Source organism: Dromaius novaehollandiae, chromosome 3, assembly GCF_036370855.1.
Source record: "Dromaius novaehollandiae isolate bDroNov1 chromosome 3, bDroNov1.hap1, whole genome shotgun sequence".
In the NCBI taxonomy this organism is placed as follows: domain Eukaryota; kingdom Metazoa; phylum Chordata; class Aves; order Casuariiformes; family Dromaiidae; genus Dromaius; species Dromaius novaehollandiae.
Window position 1 is genome coordinate 92653084 of NC_088100.1, and position 23442 is coordinate 92676525.

The following is a 23442-nucleotide window of genomic DNA, read 5'->3' on the forward strand; positions in this document are numbered from 1 at the left end:
AGAAGGGAAATTACGAGACAATAAAAGGGAAACAATGACACTGACAGCACTTAGAGCTCTAAAAAGCACAAAGTAAACATGAGAGAAAAATATTTTTCCCTTCTAACATTGTTTGTTAAGCCATTAGAGGTGCTACTCATTTTCAGCCGAAGAAAGGAGAAGGCAATGTTTACAGCTGGTAATAGCACTTGCTTTTTCAGTCTGCATCCCTTTAAAAAGGCATAATAAAAGCAAACAAGTGTGTTAGTATTTTGAGAGCCTTCACAGAGGAAACAGAAGTTCACATCCACGTCAGTGCACTGCTCTGGATCACAATCACAATGCTGACGTGATTCTAATGTAAGGGTACAGGAGGAGGCTGATAAAGCATGTCAGCAGTTTATCATCAGCTGGCTTGTTTGGGATTGCTAAATCATGCTCAAAACCTTAAAAGCCACATATACATACATATTTTTGTAGCATGCCTGTTGCCAAGGCCAATCAGAAGCTTGCAGAGGCAGCAGGATCACAGCCTGACAGTCTTCAGCAGCAACATCACTGAGACTCTCTACTGCAGCCTTAAATATGGCAGAACCAAAGACAAATCATGTGTGATGAGCCATTGAGAGCTTTTGTGTGCTAGGCCTTCACTAAATGAACAGGGAGCTGAATTAACTCCTAGTACTCTAAGAATCCACACTTAAGTCTTTAGACACCCCAAAGAGTCATCAGGTCTTAGTGAGATTCCTCTCACTCCCTCTCAACTTTTCCTAATTCAGCACAGCATAATTTTTATTTCTTACATAGACAACCCCTTGTGGGGAATACTCTGATGAGATAGGACTTTTCAGGCTCTCCATGTACTTCTCATAACTATGTACTGATGACAGAAATCTTGCTTCCTCTCTTGCAAGTTTCATCTTAGGCACTTGACAGATGAGACTGTCTTGTCTCTAGTTAGACCAGAGACAGACTGATCTATAGTCCAGTGTTTGGGGCTCTTGCCACTTTAATTCAGATGGAAACAGCAGTTTAATAGTGACAGGCAGTCAGAGCCCCCAGCACGCTAGAGTGGGTTACCCACATGCTCTGGCTAACAAATCTAACCCAGTTAGAGAAGCCCCTCCGGGCACCACTAGCTGTAATGGCACATAACCACTTCCTGCAGTTTCAGGGGGTTGAATCTAGAAAGGCAGAGGAATTTCAGCAAGTGAGCTAAGGATTTCCAGCCAAAACCAGTCCCAAAGATGATGAACCATCAGGGGACTGTTACAAACAGAAAGGCTTCCTAGGGTGAGTGATGCATAGTGAAAGCTCAGCTTGATATCCTGCCCCTTGTGTCACTGTTCTGCGCACAGTAAGGAGATAGGCAGGGCGGGAGGTGCCTCTGTGCACCAACTCTGCTTCTGTTCAGTCCTTTGCTAACAAAGCCAAAACTGTAGCTGAAAATATGAGGAGCGTCTAATGTTTAAACCAGTGTGTACAAAGATCTATTAGCCATGCTATGCTTATGTTCTCCAGAGCATCAGACTTGGTTTAAAGTAAATTTTTTTTTATCTGTTCCCCAGACCTGCAAGGAAAACCCACTGTGACCACACTGCAGACAGATTGTGCTATTTTTAAGTGATGTAGCAATGAATCTGAGGTGGGAAGCTAGTTTGTGTCCAGACTCTATCCTGCTCCTCATAGTTTTTTTTTTTTAATGCCCAATTACAACATCTGAGAGGATTATCATAATAGATGGAATGGAAAGGCAATGCAAGGGAAGTCCTCAGGACTTCAACAAGTTGCTAGAGGGGAAAAAATGGAGCAAGATGCCTGAAGCTTGTGGAACAAAAAAATACAGAGCAAAAGTGACCATGGTTTAAAGGAAGAACTTTTTGTTGCACTGTATAAATGCTTGCTTACTTATTGACTTCTTGATCTCCTGGAGTTCTGCTTTGTATCATGATGCATATTGAAATCCAGCATGTATATCCCATCCACCACAAGCTCAATAACCTCCACAACCCCTCTCCAGTCTTCAAACTCCCAGTTAGCAATTCCTTCCAGTGCAGCAGGAATATTTGCAAAACAATATCAAAATATCAAAGCATCATAGAGACAATAGCAAAACAGTGGCTGTTTGCTTCCATTAATGGAGGCTGGTATCTCCACATATACACAGTTTGTTTTCTCAAGAAAACAAAAGAGTCACAGCACACTAGGAAGAAACAATAGAGCAGTAAGGCAAAACAACAACAGCTGGCAGAGCCAAAGTGTTTTCTTTCCTGTTGGAAGAGTAAAGCCTCCTGGTTTTGGGGTTTTGTTTGTTTGTTTTTTAATAAAAAGACACCTTCCCCCCCCCCCCCAAAAAAAAAAAAACAGCAATAAAATGGGGCTTAACTTACCCTAAGTTCTGGAAAAAGGAGGGGAAGAAGCAGCTTATCTGGGGGAACAAAAGCTAGCTGAAACAAGGGGAAAGGGAAGCTCTGCTCTCTCCTCCCCACCATCTTCGTTTCACCTTGTCACCTCAGTGTGCAAAGCTGAAAATATCCACTGCAGAGAGAACCTCTTGCCTCTCCTGCTAGAGACAAGTTTGCAGCACTCAAACACACAGACTGGAAACCTCAGCCTCTATAATGAGGAGGACAACATGAGGAAAAACAGCAGCTAACAACTTAAAGCTATTACCTTCAGAGAAATGGCTCTTTACCTTTGTCAAACTTTCTGCCTTTATCAGTCCAGGACTGTCCATGTTGTAAGAATATTTTAATTAAAAAAAAAAAGTCTAATTATTTTTACAAAAACTCAGCCAGTCACCTGCAAATGCTCAGGACATGGTATTACTCCCTCGTAAGGGTGATGTCTCCTCTGGAGCATCTCACTGCCTAATACTAGAAACCATCCATATCTTTGTGAAGCAAGAACATTCATTTCTGGATGAAAGTTCATAATTTGAACAGTATCATTTTGAGACAGACCTGTTTTGGTGGCCCACAAGGACATGGATTCAATACTGATTTTTTTTTCCCTCTTGTCGAGCTTGTTTAATCTGTCTGAAATATTAAAAACTAGAAAAGACATCAACTTGGATTCACAGGCACCTTTTACTGGTATCTCCACTTCCAACCTGCAAATCACCAGCAGCACCTAGTGGCCAGAAGAAATTAACAGAAGATTTTCAAGCTGATCACATAATGAAATACAAGATAAATTCTAAACAATGTTTATCAGCTATATATACATGCTTAGTTTGAATAACAGGAAAAACAGCATTACACAGATTTTCTCAAATGCTCATGTTCTTTACATAATCCAGGGAACTCCTCCTACCTGCATCAATCTGAATTCAGCCCCCAAGATGTTTCAACCAAAGACTGCCATCAGTGTAGCCTCTGCCACAGCCTTCCAAGCGCAGCAGCAGCAACTTGTACTTTCCACAAGCCTAAACAGCATCAGGAAGAGTTTCCAAAAGCAGCACACTATGTTCACATAGCATGGAGGAGCATGACATGGGGAACAGTTGAACAGCACAGCTTAAGAACTTTACACAGAGACCCCACGGAGACTGTGGTGCTGCCCCAAAGCAGAGAATAGAACAAAATGCAGAGGAATGAAGACCAGTTCCTCCCATCCGCTCCTGTCTTGAGCTTAATGGGAAACAGGAGAGAATCAGGAATGTCACTGAGGAGCAAACAGTAGGAAGGAGGAAGCCTCTGGGAAAATGAAGCCAGACACATGAAGAGCCAAAAAAACAAGAAAGGAGAAGTGGCACACCTTCCCAGCCTATAGATGCTCTCAGCTGTTTACAGAAAGTTATAAATCCCAGGTTCAGGAAGCAGAGCCTTCCTGATCAGCCCCTCTCAGAACTGCAAACCGAGACAAGCACATCAAATATCTTCCCATTTTTCTGTTGTCCCTTTCTCTCTCATCTGTGAGAAATGCAGTAAGTAAACAAGTTCCCATTTTGTTTTTGCAAAACTGAAACACGTCAAGCTTAAAGCAAAACTGGGCCAGGAAGTGGCCTACTCCACAGGCCAAACCTGGTCTGCTCGAACAACTCATTTGGCCCACTCCCTACCACCACCTTTCCTTAAATACACCATTCAACCCACTTAATTTTGAGTAATTCCCTATATCACAGAAGAACAATCACACAACAGATTATGTCTATGAACAGCTTCCAGTAACTCTCAAGAAGGCTGTGCAGCCCCATCTCTCTTGATAAAGATACCCTAATCCAGTCCAAGCTCCTGCAGAAGTGAAGTCACACACCCAGTTACATCAGTATTAAGTCCACACAAATTAAAACGTATCTCCCAGACCTGTTCTGACAGCTCTGAAAGGGGAAGAATTCACAGTTTGTCTGGAATGATTAGAACATCTAAAATATTTTAAATCTTAAGTAGATGCAACAGTTGGAAACGCCTACAGGTTCCCAACTACTATAGCAACTGCTTTCTACTCCTTTTCAAGAAGGAAAAGACACTAAGGCAAAGAGAACATACAGATACTTTTATTGCTCACCTTTTATACAACAGCACACCTTCAGCCATTTTCTTTCACAGCTTGACAACGTTTATGTACACAAAAAACCCAGCAAGAAGCATTACGTGGCTTTCAGTAAAGAAAAAAAAAACATTAGAACATCAAACTCAGCCAGGCTTTGTTTTCTGCAGCAATAATAAAAGGGCTTCCTCCAGGCAGGAACTAATCTTCCCAGGCCGTAGTGCATTTCTTTAAAAAAGACAACCCCCAAAACAAATTGCCCTAGATTTGCTGAGCCAGTGGTATTAACTTGCAAATAAAATAAATTTCAGTTTGTCATTTCTTCTAGCTGATTTCAAGTAAAAATTAGGTTTGGAGGAGGAGCAACTTGTTTTGGATGGATGCAGGTCAGTTTGAATTGCTACACCTAACTACAGGCCTACATACACTATCAGTTCACAATTTAGCTTAGTTTTAAATGATCTTTGCAGGTTTTGGTGGCGGTCAGTCTCCAGAGTTGAGCAGGTGGTAAAACAGCTTAGTTGAAGATAAGGCTACCGAACATGGCATCTACAGTAGAGCTCATATAACAGACAACAAACCTGTTTGTTAGAGGGAATTAACCGTGTGCGCGTGCATGTGTGTGTAACATTTTCTTGAATAAAATGACAGGCCAGCAAGTCAAAAGCAATATTCAGAACTGATTTTAGAATATAACCGAATAATGTTTAGGGGGAAGAATGCAGAAATTCCATTGTGTATTACAATATATAAATTTGACCAGACAGATCTTGTTATTTCCCTAACCAAAGTGGAAGGCAAACACAGCAGGTAGTTTAAGAATAGAAGTGTTCTGAGCAGAGAAAAATCAGTCCAACATCTAAAAAGCACAGCTATTAGTTTATGTTTAGCTGAAGTGCAGTGGAGAATGATGATGCATTTAATTCAGTCAGATAAGAAAAAGAAGAGGCCTACAGAAACCTGAAGTTTACTCAAAGCAAAACATCCCACCCAAACAGATCCTGCCTGCCACATACAAACCTGTACTAATTCAAGAAGCATTAAGCCAGGCCTCTGAAAACAGGTTTCTATTATCTGAGCTCTGCTGAAGCAAAAATTTTTAGTAGCCTCAGCTTGTAAAGTGTCTTCCTTGTCCAAAGCCAGATTGATTATACTGATAACCTCCATGCTGGAAGTGCTGCTCAAACTGCCCCCCTTGACTAAAGTTCTGTCCACCTCTGCCTCCCCAGCCCCCTCCCTGACCTCCACGGCCACCGCGACCACCACGGCTGCCTCTCCCTCCTCCACGCCCACCGCCTCGGTCACTGTGAGACCCACCATCTTGGTATCGGTTGTCCTGCTGGTAGCCACCACCCCCTTGGTAGCCACTTCCTGTGTATGAAGACGACTGGTAGCCACCATAGCCTCCTCCTTGGTAGCCACTGCCACCACCGCCATGGTAGCCACCCGTTTGAAAACCTGCATCTCTGTAGTTGCTCTCCCTGTAGCTGCCATCCTGGTAGCCACCGCCTCCACCATCTGTCCAGCCTCCTTGGAGTTTGTTTCCTCTTCCTCCTCCTCTGCCACCATGATCATAACCACCACGTCCTCCTCGCCCCCCTCGATCATGGCTTCCTTGTTCGTGACCTCCTCGCCCTCCATATGACGAGTCGTAGCCTCCTCTCCCTCCTCGGTCGTGACCCCCATGGTCATAACCTCCGCGCCCTCCATACGATGATTCATAGCCACCTCTTCCTCCTCTGCCGCCACTTTGTTGTGGACCAGCCTCTGGTCTTTTCTGCCAAGGTGGCATCTCAGGAGGTGGCGGTTCAATTTCATTGGGCCTTCCTCCTCTGTCAGGCACTCTGCCCATTAGCACCTGCAAAGGGAAAGGGAGAACAGCCTTAGGAGTTGTAACACCTCACAGAAGTGCCATACTTACTGATACCCACTGCAAAGAGCAGCTGCTCAAGGGTTCGAACATTCAGGGGATTTCATCAAGACAAATTTTTGTCTGTTTGAAAGACCTTTGTCTCCAATTAATAAAAATTAAACAGGGATTATGTAGTACTCCAAGGGTTGCTAGCAAGTCAAGTCTGGAGTCTTGGGTAGCATCAGTACAGTCTTTCACTCAACAGCTGACTAGTGCAAACTGCTAATCTCAAGCCACCATCAGTAGGGGGCAACTCAGTCTCTCTCCTAACTAGAACACTGAATCACTGTAGAAACCATCAGCAAAGATGGTGGTTCTGGTAAACTACATGAAAAGATTTTTATTTTTCCAGTGAGGACACACACATTCATATGGACAAACTTCCTGAACTTCACACACCAGCAAACAGGTATCAAACAGCGCTGACCAGATTTGAACAAAGACTCTAGAGGGCTTTAGCTGTCCAAGGATGTTGTGAAACTAGGAATTTAGCAAGACGAGGGGCAGAACGCTTGCACTGTTTCAAATTCTTAAATGATCAAATTGAAAAATTTCAATGGAAGTAGGTTATTTTGTTCCTTTCTGTGACTTTCTTGGAAAACATTTAATATCCATAACAGACAGAGATAAGTTACCAGCAGCAGGAGAGTCTTGCATTCCTAACAAAACATATATGCAGTCACACCTGTCTTACCACTTGCTTTCTTTTACTTTCCACACTCCAACTACATTAACAAAGGTGCAAAAATTATTTGGGTTGAGGGGGTCAGTACAAACAGCACAACAGCATTTAATCCTAAATGAATTAGAAAATTACCTGAAATACAAATAGTACTAGAAATGGAGAAAAGCATGCACATACACCTACAAATTAACATACCAGGTACACTGTAGTACACAGCTACTGAGCTTCAAGTTCAATGCATACACTTTTGAGGGCCTATTATTCCTGTAAATCCATAATTTTTTGAAACAAATTTTTTGTCTATACCATATTTCTTCCATGTTATTACTAAAACTATACATTTGACTATAATCATCTTATTTGAGTATACAGAGGAATCTAACTAGTTAGACACCGGGTTTGCAATTTTAATACATTCCATTTACACAGGACAAACAGAGTTACTGTGTAGGCATTATTCTAGATATGCTGACAGAATTAGGTAACAGCAATATAACAACATCAATAATTCTGATAAGAAATATGTTAGAGCAGGCCTAGCCACACTGAAAACAGTCAAAGATATTTGAGCAATTTTCTACTGACTGTAAGAAGGAGTATTACTCTGAACTTAAATGGGAGAAACTACAGTTCCCCATAATGCACTGGCACATAATCTGGTGTACATAAACACCAAGTTTCTTATCCTTTATTCCCAACTTCCACTTACATTTTTTAAAAACTGTGATTTACTACTCCATTCAAAACATTACTGTACTCAATGGAATGAAAATGTGGTTTAAAAGTTTAAATCAAATTACTTAAATATTCATAACAGAACAAGCAATTTTAGCTATCTGTCACCAAAGGTACCTTATTAATGGCACAGGCAGTCTTCTCTCGGATGGATCCACTGCTTGTTCTCATAATCTTTGACAGATCTTGCCGAGCTGCCAAGAGATTTGCAATGGAAATAGTGCACTTAGTAGATAAGAGGGCACGTTTTGGCTGGTAGACTTTAGCCAGTTTCTCTGTTTGACTCTGTTGAAGAAAAGAAAAATATAACCCAGTTAGCCAGCATAACAAAAAAGCAATGGGACACAGAAGAACCAGGCATCATTCCAAAAAGAACATAAATTAATATAAAGAACAATGAGAATGACTTTGTGACTTTAAGAATCACTGTAGCAAGGCTAGCATTAGCCAAATTAATTTCTTAAGTGATACAGGAAACACTATTCAGACTGAATTGACAAGACATCGATCTTCTGACAATTTTAAGATTAACAAACTATGCATAGACTGTATTATTTCTCAGGCAAACACAGAATGCAACTTTGTCACATAACTACCGCTAATGTCTAAGAAACAGTGAAAGTGAAACATGTTTGTATCCAGTCTCTACCAGGCCTCTGTGCATGCACAAATCTCCGACCCACACTCATTTCAGTTACACTAGCATCACCATCATCTCCAACGCTGTATCAGTAGAAAAAGACAGTGTTACTCTTTCACATTCTTCATTTAGGCCAGCTTCTTCACAACTGCAAGCCATCAAGAGGCACAGGTAGAACCCAAAGGTCTCAAGTACTTATTCTAATTCTGTCCTTTTGTCCTTGTATACTGTAAAGCCAAAGCTAGAAATGAGATCTGCTTCGCTTACAAGACAGCTTTGCCTTGCATGCAATCTCTCCTCCTCTGATGCCTTTTGGCATTAACCATACTTGCTTTTCCAAACTCCTCAAAAGTATGATAGCAGCTGTCCAATCGACAGAAATCAGCGCTACCAACTATGAGTTAATACACTAGTTACATGTAGCTTCAGCCGAAGTAGAATGTGGGATGCAGCTAGGACAAAAGAGATTATGATGCACAGAAAGACAAAAGACCTGCAGGTACAGCTGGATGACTACAGCGGGAACACTAAGAACAGGCAAACTAGGTTTGCCAACAAATCTCTTGATAGTGCAAGAACTCTGGAGAAAATTTTAAAATCCTATTTTCCATCTACAGGCAGAAAGCTGGAACTGGTAAAAGTTGAGAGTATGTACTACTAATGTGATTCAGGGATAAGTTTTTAGAACCAAAAATCTTATACTTTGATATTATAGGCTAAACAGAGTGTATTCAGAATTAAGGAAAACATGTACTTCATTACTTGACGCTGACTAAAGACAGGAAGAGCAACACTATCCACCAGAGAAGTATGTTTTTTCCTGGCAATTTTGACTGAGCTTTTGTGAACTTTTAAAAGACAACCACAGTATTTTGGCAGTATGAGATTATTCTTCTAGTTCAAAAACTTCAAATTCCATCTAAAAAAAGCTAATAATAGATTATAAAATTTTACTAGTGTTTCTACCATCCAGAGAAACAACCACTTAGTTAATACTATTGTATTTAAATACTTTTCAGGTTATAAAATTAAAAATGTTAAGTGACCATCACACATTAAAGCATTGCTGAAAAGTTACTATTGAAACAAACTGTACTGCATGTCCAGGACACTACGCCATTTTTTTATTGTTATGGTCCTAACAACTTTAGATTTGCATCTCAATAAATATAAAAGTACATAAACAATTGGTGTTTTTCCATGAAAGAATTTAGTGTAGCTGATCAAGTTCAAAGGCACCTGGGATTTCTCCTAGAAAAAAAAACAGATTCGGATGTCAAAGCTATAACACAACTATAAGTGCCTGTTTTTTAACCTAAACCATACTTTTTCCCTATTTTCAATCACTACTAAAACACTCAAAGAATCAGACAGTTCTTACATCGTTTTCTACTGAAAAATCTGAAGAATGCTAGGTTCAAGAGAAAAGACACCAGCAGAAGCCTGTTTAGGTGATGAGGCAGGAAAGGGGAGAGGGGACGTTTTATTATTAAAATGCAGTTGCTTTTTGAATTAATCAGTTACCAAGAAAAAACACTTGACAATTCATGTGTCACAGTTTATGACTAAATTCCTCAGTCTCAAACACTGCCAGCACCATCTAATTTACAGCATTGTAGCAGATCTGGTTTAGTCCTAAATACCAGTTTAATAGATCTTCTTCTACTATGTTTAAGATGTTCATTCCCTTTTCACTACAAATATAAGAAATAGGGAAAACATGTAATAATTTTAAAAAGCAGAATAACCACATAATTTATATTCAGAGAGAAGAGATGTCATGTCACGGCCACTTGCACAGTTCAAAGACAAAAGCAGCACATAACAAAATGTTACCCTGTCTATGAGGTAAGAGAACAAGTAGTGCCATAGCAGCTTTTCACATATGCATCTGTGGAGTTGTGCTTGCAGATACACTTTGAGTTAAGGAAATCTGAGCACTGTGGACAGCACAAAGTTAAGGACTGGTCAACAGGAAGGTGCTTTCCTACCATCACATAAACTCAGCACTTGAAAGATTCACATTACAGTGCTCTCAATGCTAATAGTTGGATTAGTAATGTCTCATTATATTCTGTACTGACCTACTTAACTGTAGATTTCTGCTTCAGTCTATAGTTATAGACAGTCCATCTTTACATGCTGTTTTTCAGTCCCAACAACAAATCAGTTTAAAATAAAATTTTGTAATCAGCTTACATAGTCATAGACTTCTTCAGAAACTCAAACCAAAACCAGCTAACTCCTCTGATTATTTCTTAATTATGAAAGGTGAAAAAACAAAGCAGGTTTCCAGAGATACTTATTATAAAGCATAACCATAAGCCAGCACAGCACTTCACAGAAAGTTATTTGTACCTTAGCTCTATCTGACCAGCCAAAGGACTGCACAGTTACATCCAAACGTTTGACTAATAGTTTTCTTCGGACTTCATATTCATTGACTATGGCTTGATTAATTGCTTCAATTTTTTCCTGGAACAAAAATTTGCAAACATAAATATGGATTATAGATAAAGTGTTTCTACTTAAGACAGCAAACTGTGAGGGTAGAAGACAATCAGACATGCAGATACTAAGCAGGGCTAAGTCCATAGCTATCCACCTTGTTAAATGGGCCCACAGCAATATGTCTGCTAACACTATTTTCCTGAAGGCTTCAAAGGCCTTCTTATCCTCGCAGTCACCCTTGTACCATCTCTAGCAGGTACAGCTGCCTGTTGCTTGTAAGGAATGTAAAAAAGGCTGCATACACTGCTGGTGCATTTCTCAACACTCACCAAGACAGAAGCAAAAGAGTGAAAAAGTACTAGACAAAACAAGCTAAAGGAGATAAAGGGACACACATTCAAGTCCTAGGCAATTGTGAGTCCTTGCTTTCTTAAAAACAAGCAAGCTAAATACAAAGAGATACACCATTAAAAGTAACTAGAGTACTTTTAAGAAGATCTTGATTAAAGCACAATCCGCAGTACAGACAAGGCAACAAAGTGACCTACAGGGAAAAGCCGTCACTAGAAGCACACATGGTAGCACACAATGGTCTAGTCAGAGCAATAGCTGAGGTATGTACCATTACAGAAATTGTTTATCTGTTGCCTGATGCCTGCATCAAGATATCTCAACGGCCTACATTCAGCCCAGGCAATATAAGCATTTAAGAGAGAAGTCTGTTCGGGACAGAGTATCTTAAGCCTTAAGCAAGAGACAGAGAGAGACTCTCAGCAGCCTGCAGTAGCAGCTGTAGCACTGTGTGCTGGTTCAGCATCAATCTTAGAGTATCTTCCCCAGGCGCCATCATCCTGGAACAGCAGGTGACAAAATGAAATCCTAGCCAAAGACTATCATGCCTCTACCACCTGGACGCAGTGTCTCTCTAAGACTCCACCTGTGCACCTACTGCTTCTGGGAGAGAAGGCTATGAAGGAAGTAGACTATTATACAAGCACAGAAAGAGAGGAGGAAATGAGGAGAGGAACCCAGGTTCTTTGGAAAGAAGGCACAGGAGGAAATATCATACCATCTCAGCATGGCTAGGTCATACACACCGTGCTGGCAAGGGGCAGGAGAGGAAGCCTTAAATCATTGCACAAAGATACAGGGCAGCAGAGCAGCTCTGCCACCACTGTAAACTTTCTCCTTTACTTTGGAAAATTTCATGCCAGCCTCCGTACATATATCCATGTATGGAAAGCTAATGTTTGTCAAGGGAAGCCTAAGAAAGATCCAGTCAAAGTCACTGAACATTTACTGCATCATATATGTAGAAATACTGCAAGAAATTGTCTTCCTGTCTTTAAAAACAGATGAGTCAAAAATCATTTTGTAATATTCCATGCAATCAAGATTAATACTTTTTATGCTCAAACAAGGGAAACAGGCTCCAACACCTGCAACTACTTACCCAGTGAGCTGGTCCCAGCTGTTTCTTCAATAAAGGTTTTCCAACATGATTAGGTGGAACCTTTGCTAGGGTTTCCTTTAGCTGTTAGGAGATGTATATAAAACATAAGCATTGGCTAAAAACTAGCTTTTCAAGGTTAAATTTACAGGAGAGGACTGGATGGTCACAGGCATAACACAGCAGCCTCCAATGCTAGCTTGTTCCCTTTGGGATAGAGAACCAATCACATTTCTTTTGCAAAACAACTACGTTAATATTTCTAGCAATCTTGGCTAAAGTTATTTCAAAATTAAGAAAACAAACTATAAATGAGCTCTATAATTTAAATGTGAGCTGTACGTCAAGGAAACTTTCCCTTGAGAATAGAAAGAGTATGTTATACTTCATCTTTCTAATTCAGAAAAAAAACTCATATCAAAAAGGTTCATTAAAACTACATAAAACATAATAGGACCTAAAAAAGGACCCACCTCTACAGTCTCAAGAGGAGAAAGTCTTCAGTATGGGAATTTAAATTTCATTTGGATTTAAACAGTTCAGGCACAACTGTTTGGTTATATTTTCCACCTCTAAATTGCTAAGGACTTCATTGGGAAGAAACAGTAGTGTGGACTAAGGCTTGGATCAAAGGAAAAATAGCTTAGAGTTGTGAAACTGCACTTTCCCACATTTTTCAACTTCTTTGGGTGTTTCATTCCAGCAGTTAAATTAACACATTCAGTGACCCAGTTTTCCAAAGGTGCTGAACGCAATAAATTTCTTTAACGTGAAATTTTTAAAACCAAGTATTATTAGAATAGCAGAGGCAGCAGTTTATTCAAAAATCATTTTTTTTAATGTTATGGATCATTACCTAAGTGAGTCAATTATACAAAGATCCTACTCCAAACTGTAGTACATACGTGTGAAGAAAAAGGCAGCTTGATTTCCATATGCTAGACCAAAAAAATATCATAATACTAAAATTCACTCTTAAAACAAAGAAAACTTTAAGATGATCTTTTAACAGTACCTTACACAATCAAGAGTAAAACTGTCACTCCTTACACTGTTTTAGTTTTCACATATAGCTAAACTTCATTTCTGATGTATTTTCTTTAACATCCAATAAATGTATTTCATTTTTGTAAAATTTTCTTTCTGGTTCTCAAATACTACCAACATCTGAAGTGCTTGGACTGTAAGCACCACAGGTATATATGATTTCTAAAAACTCTGCATGTTAAAAATTCCTGATGTAGCTTATTAGGCTATAAGAATTGTTCCGTTTTTTGAATAACACAACCTATGATGTAAATCAATGAGATCACAAAATCATTATGGTTAAATGAATGCTAAGAGTATTGCAAGTTTGATTTTAAAGCAAGAAAATGTAAGAAGAAAGGAAATTAAAGAACAGCACATAACAGAATTCCTATGCTAAAAAGATTCTGATCTACTTTATATTCTGTATTTTTATAGTGCCTCTTCCACCAGCAAAGCTCACTACTGTTGACTTCATTTTTATGAATATTTTCTCCATTTTATAGAAAATAGAAGCACAGATTTCTTACACATCTAACTTTCTAATGCCCATGACAATATCAGAAACAGAAAACAATCTGCTTCCATTCCACACCCTGGACTTCCACCAGAAGACCATCCTTTTCATCCTAAACAGGCCCATCCAAAGTGATGTTTCACAAAGAAACAAAGTGCTATTTTCAGTCACTTAGATTTGGTTAAAGACAATGTGACAAAAAGGTTAGTCAAAAAACTTCTCTGAAAGTATTTCCGATAGCTATTTCTGTCCTTTAAAGTTTGCAAAGGTTTATTTCTGCAGCATTGCTCCCCCACCCCCCAAAAAAACCCCTACACTTACTACATCTTAAACACTTTGTCCCCCACCTTTGATCTGTGCACTGTATAATCCATTCCACTTGATTTTTTCTGTTTTATAAAAGCTATACAAACAAAAAATCTTTGGGGGGGGGGGAGGGGAACAACCTGGAGAATGCATACATAGAAAGAAACATGAAAATACCTGGACCCTCAAGAACTGATAAAAGCCTTATGGAAAAGGTGTAAACTTGACTTTAATTATAACACCTTTTAACCTAAAGATTTTTAAAACAGTCGGTTCCTTAAGAAGTTTGTTTAGGTGCAAATATTGCTTAGAATACATTTCTCCTCAATGTTCTTCCTGAGGCTTAAGTCCAGTATTTTCCAAGTCTCCTGCAATAGGTGATGACATTAAAATTAGAGCAGCGTAAGAAATACATCACCCTTTAAGGCAATGACAGCAGTAGTCCCTGACCTCATGCCTTGGCGTGGAAAAAGCCTTTAAATTAGTTTTCAAAATTCAGACTCTCAACACACTCAGTAAACCATTCAATTCAAACACTGGAGTTTCAAAAGACACAAATCTTGCCCTGGTAGCAAAACTATTTTTCATTAAAACAGTAATATTGTAAATACTCTACTTTTGTTCCTTTGGATCTTACTTTTTTTTCAATTCCACTGAAGAACTGGAACATCGTTATGTTGGCTGGAGGCTTGGACATGCCTAAAGCAATACATATGCCTTTTAGCTCCTGAAAGACTTCACTGCCACCTCCTTCCTGTGCTTTTTTAGGAGGGGCATTCACACACAGCATTCTGGCAGCTTCCAGTTCTGAGATGAGGTATGCTGGGGTAAGAAAAATTAGATTTCAGCATCAGATACAGCAGAGTTAAATATTTTAGAACCAATGAGAGAATTCAAGTGCTTACAACCAACAAATTTGCAAATAGAGCATTTTAGAAAGAGTTAGGGGTATAATTTTGGTATCCAAAGAACATTCATGTTTCTAGTAATTATTGAGCCCAAGGCAAGAACCACAACAATCATGGGAAAGGTTTAGTACGACCAGTTAAAGCCTGGAGAGTATCCCCATGATTCCAACAGGTATTACAGAGTTCAGAGTACAACTCTTTTCCTTCAGGCTTTGCCCAGCAAAGACAGGAGACTAGGAACATGAAAGTAAGCAGGATGAGGGACTGGGACATGCACTTTAATCTAGACAAGCAAGTACTCCTTCATGTTCTGGTGAAAAAAGCAAGGAAATGAGTAAAGAAAAGTGAAATGCTGGATAAATCTCCTTTACTGCTTCTCCAGGCAAGAGGCAGAGTGGAAGAAAATCCACTTTTTAAAGTACCGTTGAGAATTCAGATTTACAATTCCAGAAAAGAAGGCAGTTAACTGATGAAATTGAAGCTAGAAAGCCTTCAGTGCTTTTAAATAGCATAGGAGCAAGAGCCTACCATCACATTGAAACTCCTTTATCAAACAACCAAACAAAAAATTAAAGTCACAGAACTGCGTATGATCTACATCCACAATTCCAGCATTACAGCTTAGGTTATAGCGCTACAGATTTAGCACACAGCCATTGTTTGCAATTTTCACAACTTGAAGTTTCAATTGAAAAAATACACATGCTAAGAACGCTTTTCTTTTGAATCATACTGGGTGACCATAACAGTAACTTAAATAATTTTTTTTTATAGTAGGGATGGAAATATATATTACTGCACTGAGAGAGAGAGACTTGTGAGCAGGGATGTACACCCTTAACTATACAATAGCATGTGGTACTGTTCAAGTCAACCTTATTACCTCTAAAACTAGGATAGACCAAGGATTAAGACCTGAACAAAGCATTATAATGATCTCTAGAATTTCCTCCAGCCTACGTGTCTTCTGCTAACGCCGCAGAACATCTTTTAATTTATAAAATTTTTAAGATGTGTAGAATAATGAAGAATACTTTGCAAGTTGTTTCAATAGTTAAGCTTGTGCTTTATACAGATTTGTCTTATCTTCAACTTTCAATTATTTACAGGAGCTTCTGATATGGCATAAAATAAACTAGTAGCAGAAATTTCTGTTTCAAGAATTCAGAGATCACATCCAAGCTACCTTCACCCTCCTCTGACAAAGACTGGAAATTTTAAGTCTATTACCACAAGACATACATGTTTTCCAAATAGTGATTGTTTTTTTGTAGACCTTTTCTGAGCCAGTCTGAAACTTTTCTTCCTTGTACTTCTTCTTTTTGCAAATGCCAGTACTTAACATTGCATTCTCCTAATCCCACAAACCAAGGCAATCCTACGTATTTACGCTCACTTGATGTTTTGCTTCTCCCAGCAATACTGCTACATCTTCCAGTTGACATTAGCTGCAGTGTTTTGGCAAAATATTAAATATCCCAGCATTCACTTACCTAATGTTTTTCCCTATTTTTCTGAAAAAATCTGGTTTTAGGGCTCCCATACAGCAGGACACCTAATCAGTTACGGTAATTAATGAAAGCTATGCAAAAGCTTTAGGTATTGTTATCATGCTACACACAGAAGGAGTTTGGCATCAATTTCAATTCCACATTTGACACTAAACACAGAATTCCTGTCACATGGGACACCAGAATTCGACTTCTGAACATGGCCTTATATTTTCAAAACTTAGATCATAGAGAACCTCTGGGATAAACTGTTTGTCACAGAAAGGCCAAGTTTATCGAAAGTTTTGGCTTACAGAGAATAAATAACCTGAGAGACAAATGTGTTTGATCTACAAAATACTTTAAATATGATAATTACCTCACTTCATCTGAGAACACACTATCAAATCAAATTTAGATTAAGCCTTACTACTACAATCCTTCCCCAATTGTTGAAATACAGGAAACTAGTCTAATTCATTTCTTACATCTCAGCTGAGAGTGGAAATATACACTTCTGCTTCGAAAAGTTAGGGAACCAGCAGCAACTGAGCATTCCACAGTGAGGAAGCAAATAAAACATTAATTTATGTTGACTTTAAGATCAGATTGAAATTGGTATTACAATTTCTAACACTTGTAAAAATAATCCTTTTTTACATAAATTAACATCGCACACTTTTCCCAAATTAAGCACTATTTCTTCTGCCCTTACATTTCCTAAATAGACTGAAATCAATTTAGATATTCAGAGCTGCTGGATGGAAAATGAAAAGGACATCATCTTTGCTACTGCTCACTTCTTTTTAAGCAGCAGAAAGCAATATTGAAGCTACTCACTAGATGATCAAAAGAACCAGAGTAGGGACAAAACACATCCTATTTTTTGCAACTCCAATTGTTTTTGGAGTGTAGGAAAACACAAATCTTCTAATTTCACCTTGCAGATCAGACCATGCTTGGAGCTTCAAAACGATGCACCTGACGTAACTGGTCATTTTTGTGACCTTCTTGAACAAAGTGCTAAATCCTGTTAGAAATCTTTGAATGATTCCCTCTTGGAAGTACCTTTTGAGATGTAATAGGACAGGCTTTTTGCTAGTGAATGTGAAAAAGGTTAATTCTCAGAATATATTCTATCATACACTGGATAAGGAATGACTGGTAAGTTTACGAGACCCAAAAGTATAATATTCTGACACTGTAAGTTACAGAAAATAAAAACTATAACAATTTCCCATAACCACTTTTTATACAGTGTGATATGAAACACCCCATATTATATTCTGCAGTATCTCATCAAGTGCAAGAAATAGTAGCATGACTCTTTGCACAAACGCAAATTTGCTTTCAAGCACCCTTTTAACTTACTGAGCAGCAAGAGACAGTTCTTTTGATTATGAAGGCGTTTTGTCACATCTCCTGAAGTTAGTGATGCATATGGACAGTTCATTTCAGCTAGTAACCCACTCACTTCAAGCTGAAACTCTTCTGCTTCGTTTGGACCTTAAAAAAAGAAAAGAAAAAAAGAATAACTGGTTCCCAGCTAATGTATATCATTCTAACCATAGCCAGAGAGAATTTGCTTTGTTTAAAAATAAACAATGCTTTGCTCCAGTTACTAATTAACATAAAAGTCCTGCTTTTAATGAAAGTCAAATGCATTCTTCGGGTTTCTCAGAGACACAGCACAACCTGTTTGGGGCTGTGATGTTTGTCACTTTGACAGCTTTCCCCAGCTATAATAACTAACAACTGGCAACTTCTACAATGAAAAGTGACATTAAAGACATCACAAATTCTACAGGGGTATTTTAAGCATCAATTAACTGTTCCCATTACTAGGATTATCTAAGATGTTTGTAAAGTCGTGAATAATTGGGTTTATGATCTTTCCTATCTTTAACTTCCTCTGCTTGTGAACTCACATGTGATGTTGTCAATTGATGTTATTTTGTATTAGTATCCTTTCAAAATAATTAAGTCATTTAAGACAAAGCTTAGATTGATGTTTGTGTCAGAACTTAAGCACTGCTAGTGAAATTGATCTTAACTTGTTAAGCCAAGTTAAGCAAAACATAATGGTAAAGGAAAATTATCAGTTTTCTTCTTTTGAAAAGGGACTTCTGTCTAAAACATCTGTTATTTATAAACTCAAGTTACACAAAATGAAGACAGGACTTGATGATACTATAGATAAAAATATACCTATCCTTGTGGTTCAGAGAATTTGAAATAGGTGTTAGAATATTGCTGAATTGTATTTTTATAAAAACGAGTAGGAACCTTACAGAATACAGCATACCCTTTTCTCTAGTAGCTACAGAGACAGGGAGTCACAAACTCAAAGACGAAGGGATGGACATGTGAGAAACAGCAAGAAGAAAGAAGAGTGACAGAACAGATGTTGAGGGGAAAGGGAGCAATCTTTGGGCACTAAGTAAATGGAAAGTTAAACTCATTAATGCATTAAGAGTTAGTATGTTAGATAGTCAGGAGTACAGGTTATCATACCAACTTAACAATTTAATCTGTAAAATGGCACAAGTAGTTGACCATAAATAACAACTCTTCAAAAAAGTTAGGGCTTGCTTCCTCCATCAAAAGGAAAAACAGACATTTTCAAGCTCTTTCCCACAAAGCATTTCATAAAAAAGGAAAAATACATAGTAAAGATGGATTTAAGGCAGCCAATAATAAAAAGATAATAAATTCACTCTAGTTATGAGATGAATGGTAAATATTCCTTACATCGAAGTTTCATACAAATGATTCGAAAGATATTCTCATGATCTAATTAAAATAATAATAATAAATTCCTCAAACTCACTTGAGAACTTAAAAAAAACCTCTGTGGTTGAACAATTAAAAGAAAAAGCTAATTTCAGGAGAAGGACTGTTTGATTCTCACTATTAATTCAGCCTCTATTGGCTGCTCATTAGGCAAGCTTGAACACTGAAACAGAAAATATCCAAGATCTGACAGTGTGCAGATAACACCCCCTGGTACAACAGATTTAGCAATTCTGTAAATCTTTACAGCATGCAAGAACACACATCAACTGCACGTTTGTGCTAGAGTTATGGATACTTACTGTTAGTTGCCTGCACATTTTCCTCTAGTTTACAGAATAGTCGTAACTCAGATACCAACCAAGCACAGAGTTTGGTGAATTCAGGGGAACTGGCTCCACGAGAGACCGCCTGAGCCAGCGCTCCGTCATCTAACAGTGGACCTTTGTAACTGACAAGTAAAAGAAAAGCAATATTTATTAAAGCCTGCTATGACTGGTGACCTGTGTAGATTTGTATTATGCTGCATACATATTAAGAGCTACACCCTCACCACACTTGGAATGCTGAAGGTCTAAACTGCATTCAACTATGAGAAAAAGCATGTTGAAAATGTCTGAATAAACCCAGCACTTCTGTGCACATTTGCCTACTGAGAAAAAGACTTTGTCACAAAATATCATGGATCAAATGTTTCATCCTGGAAAATGCTACTACATACAGCTGCAGCTTCTCTCTATCTCATTAAGACATTACAATATACTCATCTAGGGCTACTGCAGTTCTAAAGTCTCATTCTTGAACACTGCTTTACAGTATGTTGAAAAATTACTGCTTGACTAATGCATTTTTCCTGCCATTTGTTATCATGTATTAAAGGGTTGCCATGCAAAACAAAAACAAAAAAAGATACAAATGTTACAAAAAAGATCAACAAAACAAAATCCTCTTTTGAAGAACTACCTTCTTAAATTGGCACTAGAAAAACAAATGGGAGTTAGTTATTCACATAGACAACCTAAACCAAATTCAGGCCTACAGTAAGAAAGCATGATTCTACAGCACTGATTTTAGAAGATGTAGTTTACAGGACATCTGATTACTGACCCCTTGCTAAGGGGAGAGGAGGGAGAAATACCCTTATTAACCAGGCAGAGGAACAAACTAAGAGCTTACCAGAGTATAAAATCCACAATATCACTTTTGTGTACCGCACCCAGAACAGAAGGACATCCAAAAGTGAACATAATCAACTGGAATTGCTATTTCAAATTTGCAGTGTAAAGTCACCCATCATGTCATAGCAACCCAGTGAGTTCAGTCAACTCTTGGCAAATCTCAGAAGTAGCAAATCTCTCAAAGAGCAAATTAAAACACTATCTTTCCACACTTTATTCTTGTGATTAACATCACATATAAAGGGCTTGTCTTCACTGTAATAGCTTCATCCAACCAAAATAGAGAAACCACACTCCAAGTAACTTTTACCCCAAAGGGCTGCTTAACTAGTGATACAGAGTTAATCTGCTAGCAGTTGATGGGAAGTTATAATTTGATGTACTGCATCCCCACTGTGTTATCACAGCAGGCCAGATGCAATTCCAACAGGCTACTTAGAGCAAGCTTAAGTCCCACTCTGCAAACTCAGACTTACATGTGCATGAGAACACACAGGACTCAAAACAAAAACATCAGGTTATAGCTCTAAGTAGAACTGAAGTGATGACAAGCCTTTTGCTTTGGCAGGGTCTGGATTTAAGTCATTTCTCATGTTAGAGGCCCCTTCTCTGAAGTTTTTCTTTGATAGATATGACATCTTAACTGTATTATCTCCAATAAACATGATTCAGCTACGCAGCTATTCAGCCGGTAATCCAACTTGCAGGTTCCTTGCCAGCCTTTTTCTTCTCAAGCTCTTTAAAAGCTTCCATGCATGTGCTTCCATTCCTGCCCCCCTCCAAGAGTGTACATTCTAGAGCTACACTCCTCTTCAGTATCATTTTGATATCTGATTTGTTTGCTTTTTCAACAGTTCAACAAACTGAACTTCCCTTAGAAGGGAAGGGGCCACTGTTAGAGCACCTCTCACACAAATACAAAAAGAAACAAGCAACTCAATGAAGTGTAATGCTATTAAACAAAAATCAAGTAATAAGGTCTTCAGTATTTAGTTAGGAAAATATATGTTGAACTTCAAAGGATAATGGAATTACTGTCAAAACTTAAAAACTCCAATCCCCCCAAGCCTGTACAAACACAAGGAAACTGACAGAAATCTTTTAGGTTGCATGTAGCAGTCTTCCAGGTTGTTACTGTTACTGCCAAAGCCCTCTGTCTTTTGCCTCCCAAATTTTCTTTACAATCACTGCTGCCCGTATCTTCATTGACATAAATTATTTTTGTTAATCCGTTTTCCTTGTTTGATCTATTTGAAAATGTCAAGAATCAACAGCAAGAGTTTCTAATCACTCCTCTAATTACTACACAAATCACAACTCCTTCAAGTCAGTAATATCCTTTCAAACATATGGCAGGAAAAAAAAAAGCAGCAGTTTACCATATTTGCATCATGACAGAGACCTTTTCATGTTTCAGTCAAACAAATACCTGCCAGAACAGAAGCCTATTTGTCAGGCTTTGGAGCTATCATCACCAACTTAGCCTAGAAACATAATCTTTGTGGCTACAGTCATTATGCTCCAACAAAGTGATTTATGGGAATGCAGCCAAGGTGAGTAAATACAGCTGTGTGCATAGAACCAGCAGCAGTAAAAGTAATGGCCTCTTCTCTGAGCCCCCAACAGTTTACAGCCAGATGTGCTTACACTAAGACATGTTCCTCTTGCTCTCTCTCATATTTATACAACCTTGGCTGATTCTGACAAAGTAATAGGATTAAACAACAGAAGCTTCTTATGTTATAAAAAAGCAGTTAAAGAGAAAATACTGTTTCATTTATTATTTTCACCATTTATTATTTTTCACAAGAATCGAAGCCCAAAAGCTATCCCCTCCCCTCATGTCTCTGAAAAGCTTTCTCTCTCTCCATTCCCCACCAGAGCCAGGACAGTGCTATGGAACAGGGGCTCGCCGATGAGAACACTTCACCACAGGCAGGGAAACCGAGGCTCAGCAAAGGGGGAAAACACCCATCTAGACTTTACAGCTAGAACTAGCCTGCCCGGCTCTGCGCTTTCCTTACGCCAGGCCGGCGCTGCCAGCGGCCTAGTTGCAGGCACGGCACCCTCGAGGCTGTCGTGACCAAGGGGATACCGCCGCTGCGGAGCCGGGAGACCCAGGTGCCCGCGCCGGGCCCGGGGCGAGGCAGACAGCCGCGCTCCCGCGACAGGGGCCCCTGCGGACACCGGCCTCCCGGGGGCGCCGCCGCCCGCGGCCGCAGCACAGCCCCCCCCCCAGCCCGCGCCGGCCCCCCCAGCCCCCGGCACCTACCCCAGGTCCTCCAGCGACTCCAGCACGTCGCTCTCCAGCAGCTCGAACTCCATCCTGCGGCGGGGACAGGGGGAACCTGCGCGAGAGCCGGCACTCAGCACCTCACCACCCGCGGGCCCCGCCGCCGCCCCCCACCGTGGGGGTGGCGGAGCTCGACCGTTACGCCCCGCCCCGCCCCCACCCGTCCGGGAGAGCCCTCAGTGTGCGCGCCCGCCCGCCCCGCCGCGCGCCGAGGCCCCCCCGCCGCCGCGCGCCGGCCCCACGTACACTGCCCGCGCGCTGCTACGCCGCCGACTGCCGGGTTGGCATGTCAGGGTGGGGGAGGGGGAAGAGAGCAGGTCCCCGGCATGACCCCTCACCCGGCTCCTAGCGGACTGCCCGCGCGCGCTGCCTGATTGGCGTGGTCGCCTTCTGCGGCGGTTCCTGCCTCCCCGCCGCGCCAGATCGCGCTGCTAAATGAGACGAGGATGTGCCGACGAGCGCCTGGGTGTTTTGGGAGGCGGAATCCAAAGGTGAGCCAAAGATCCCATGTTTCTGTTCAGGCGGCGTCGCGGGCAGGCCTTGGGAAAGGACTCCTCCCTCCCGTGGAACCCACGCTGGAATGTGCTG

General features: G+C 40.0%; 1 protein-coding gene across 2 annotated transcripts; it reads right to left on the bottom strand.

Moving 5' to 3' along the window:
• Positions 1-4461: 4461 nt before the first annotated feature.
• Positions 4462-23442, bottom strand: FAM98A (family with sequence similarity 98 member A). Of its 2 annotated transcripts, none has more exons than XM_026122978.2 (9): positions 23193-23442; positions 22834-22909; positions 19686-19834; positions 17962-18096; positions 14830-15014; positions 12347-12427; positions 10801-10917; positions 7920-8087; positions 4462-6328 (listed from the first exon to the last, which is right to left on the bottom strand). In XM_026122978.2, exons 2-9 carry the CDS (start codon positions 22884-22886, stop codon positions 5579-5581), a joined length of 1638 nt encoding a protein of 545 aa, XP_025978763.1. In that variant the 5' UTR covers positions 22887-22909; positions 23193-23442; the 3' UTR covers positions 4462-5578. The 2 variants fall into 2 exon arrangements, with proteins under 2 accessions (XP_025978763.1, XP_025978762.1); XM_026122977.2 differs by lacking the exon at positions 23193-23442 and adding an exon at positions 23101-23179.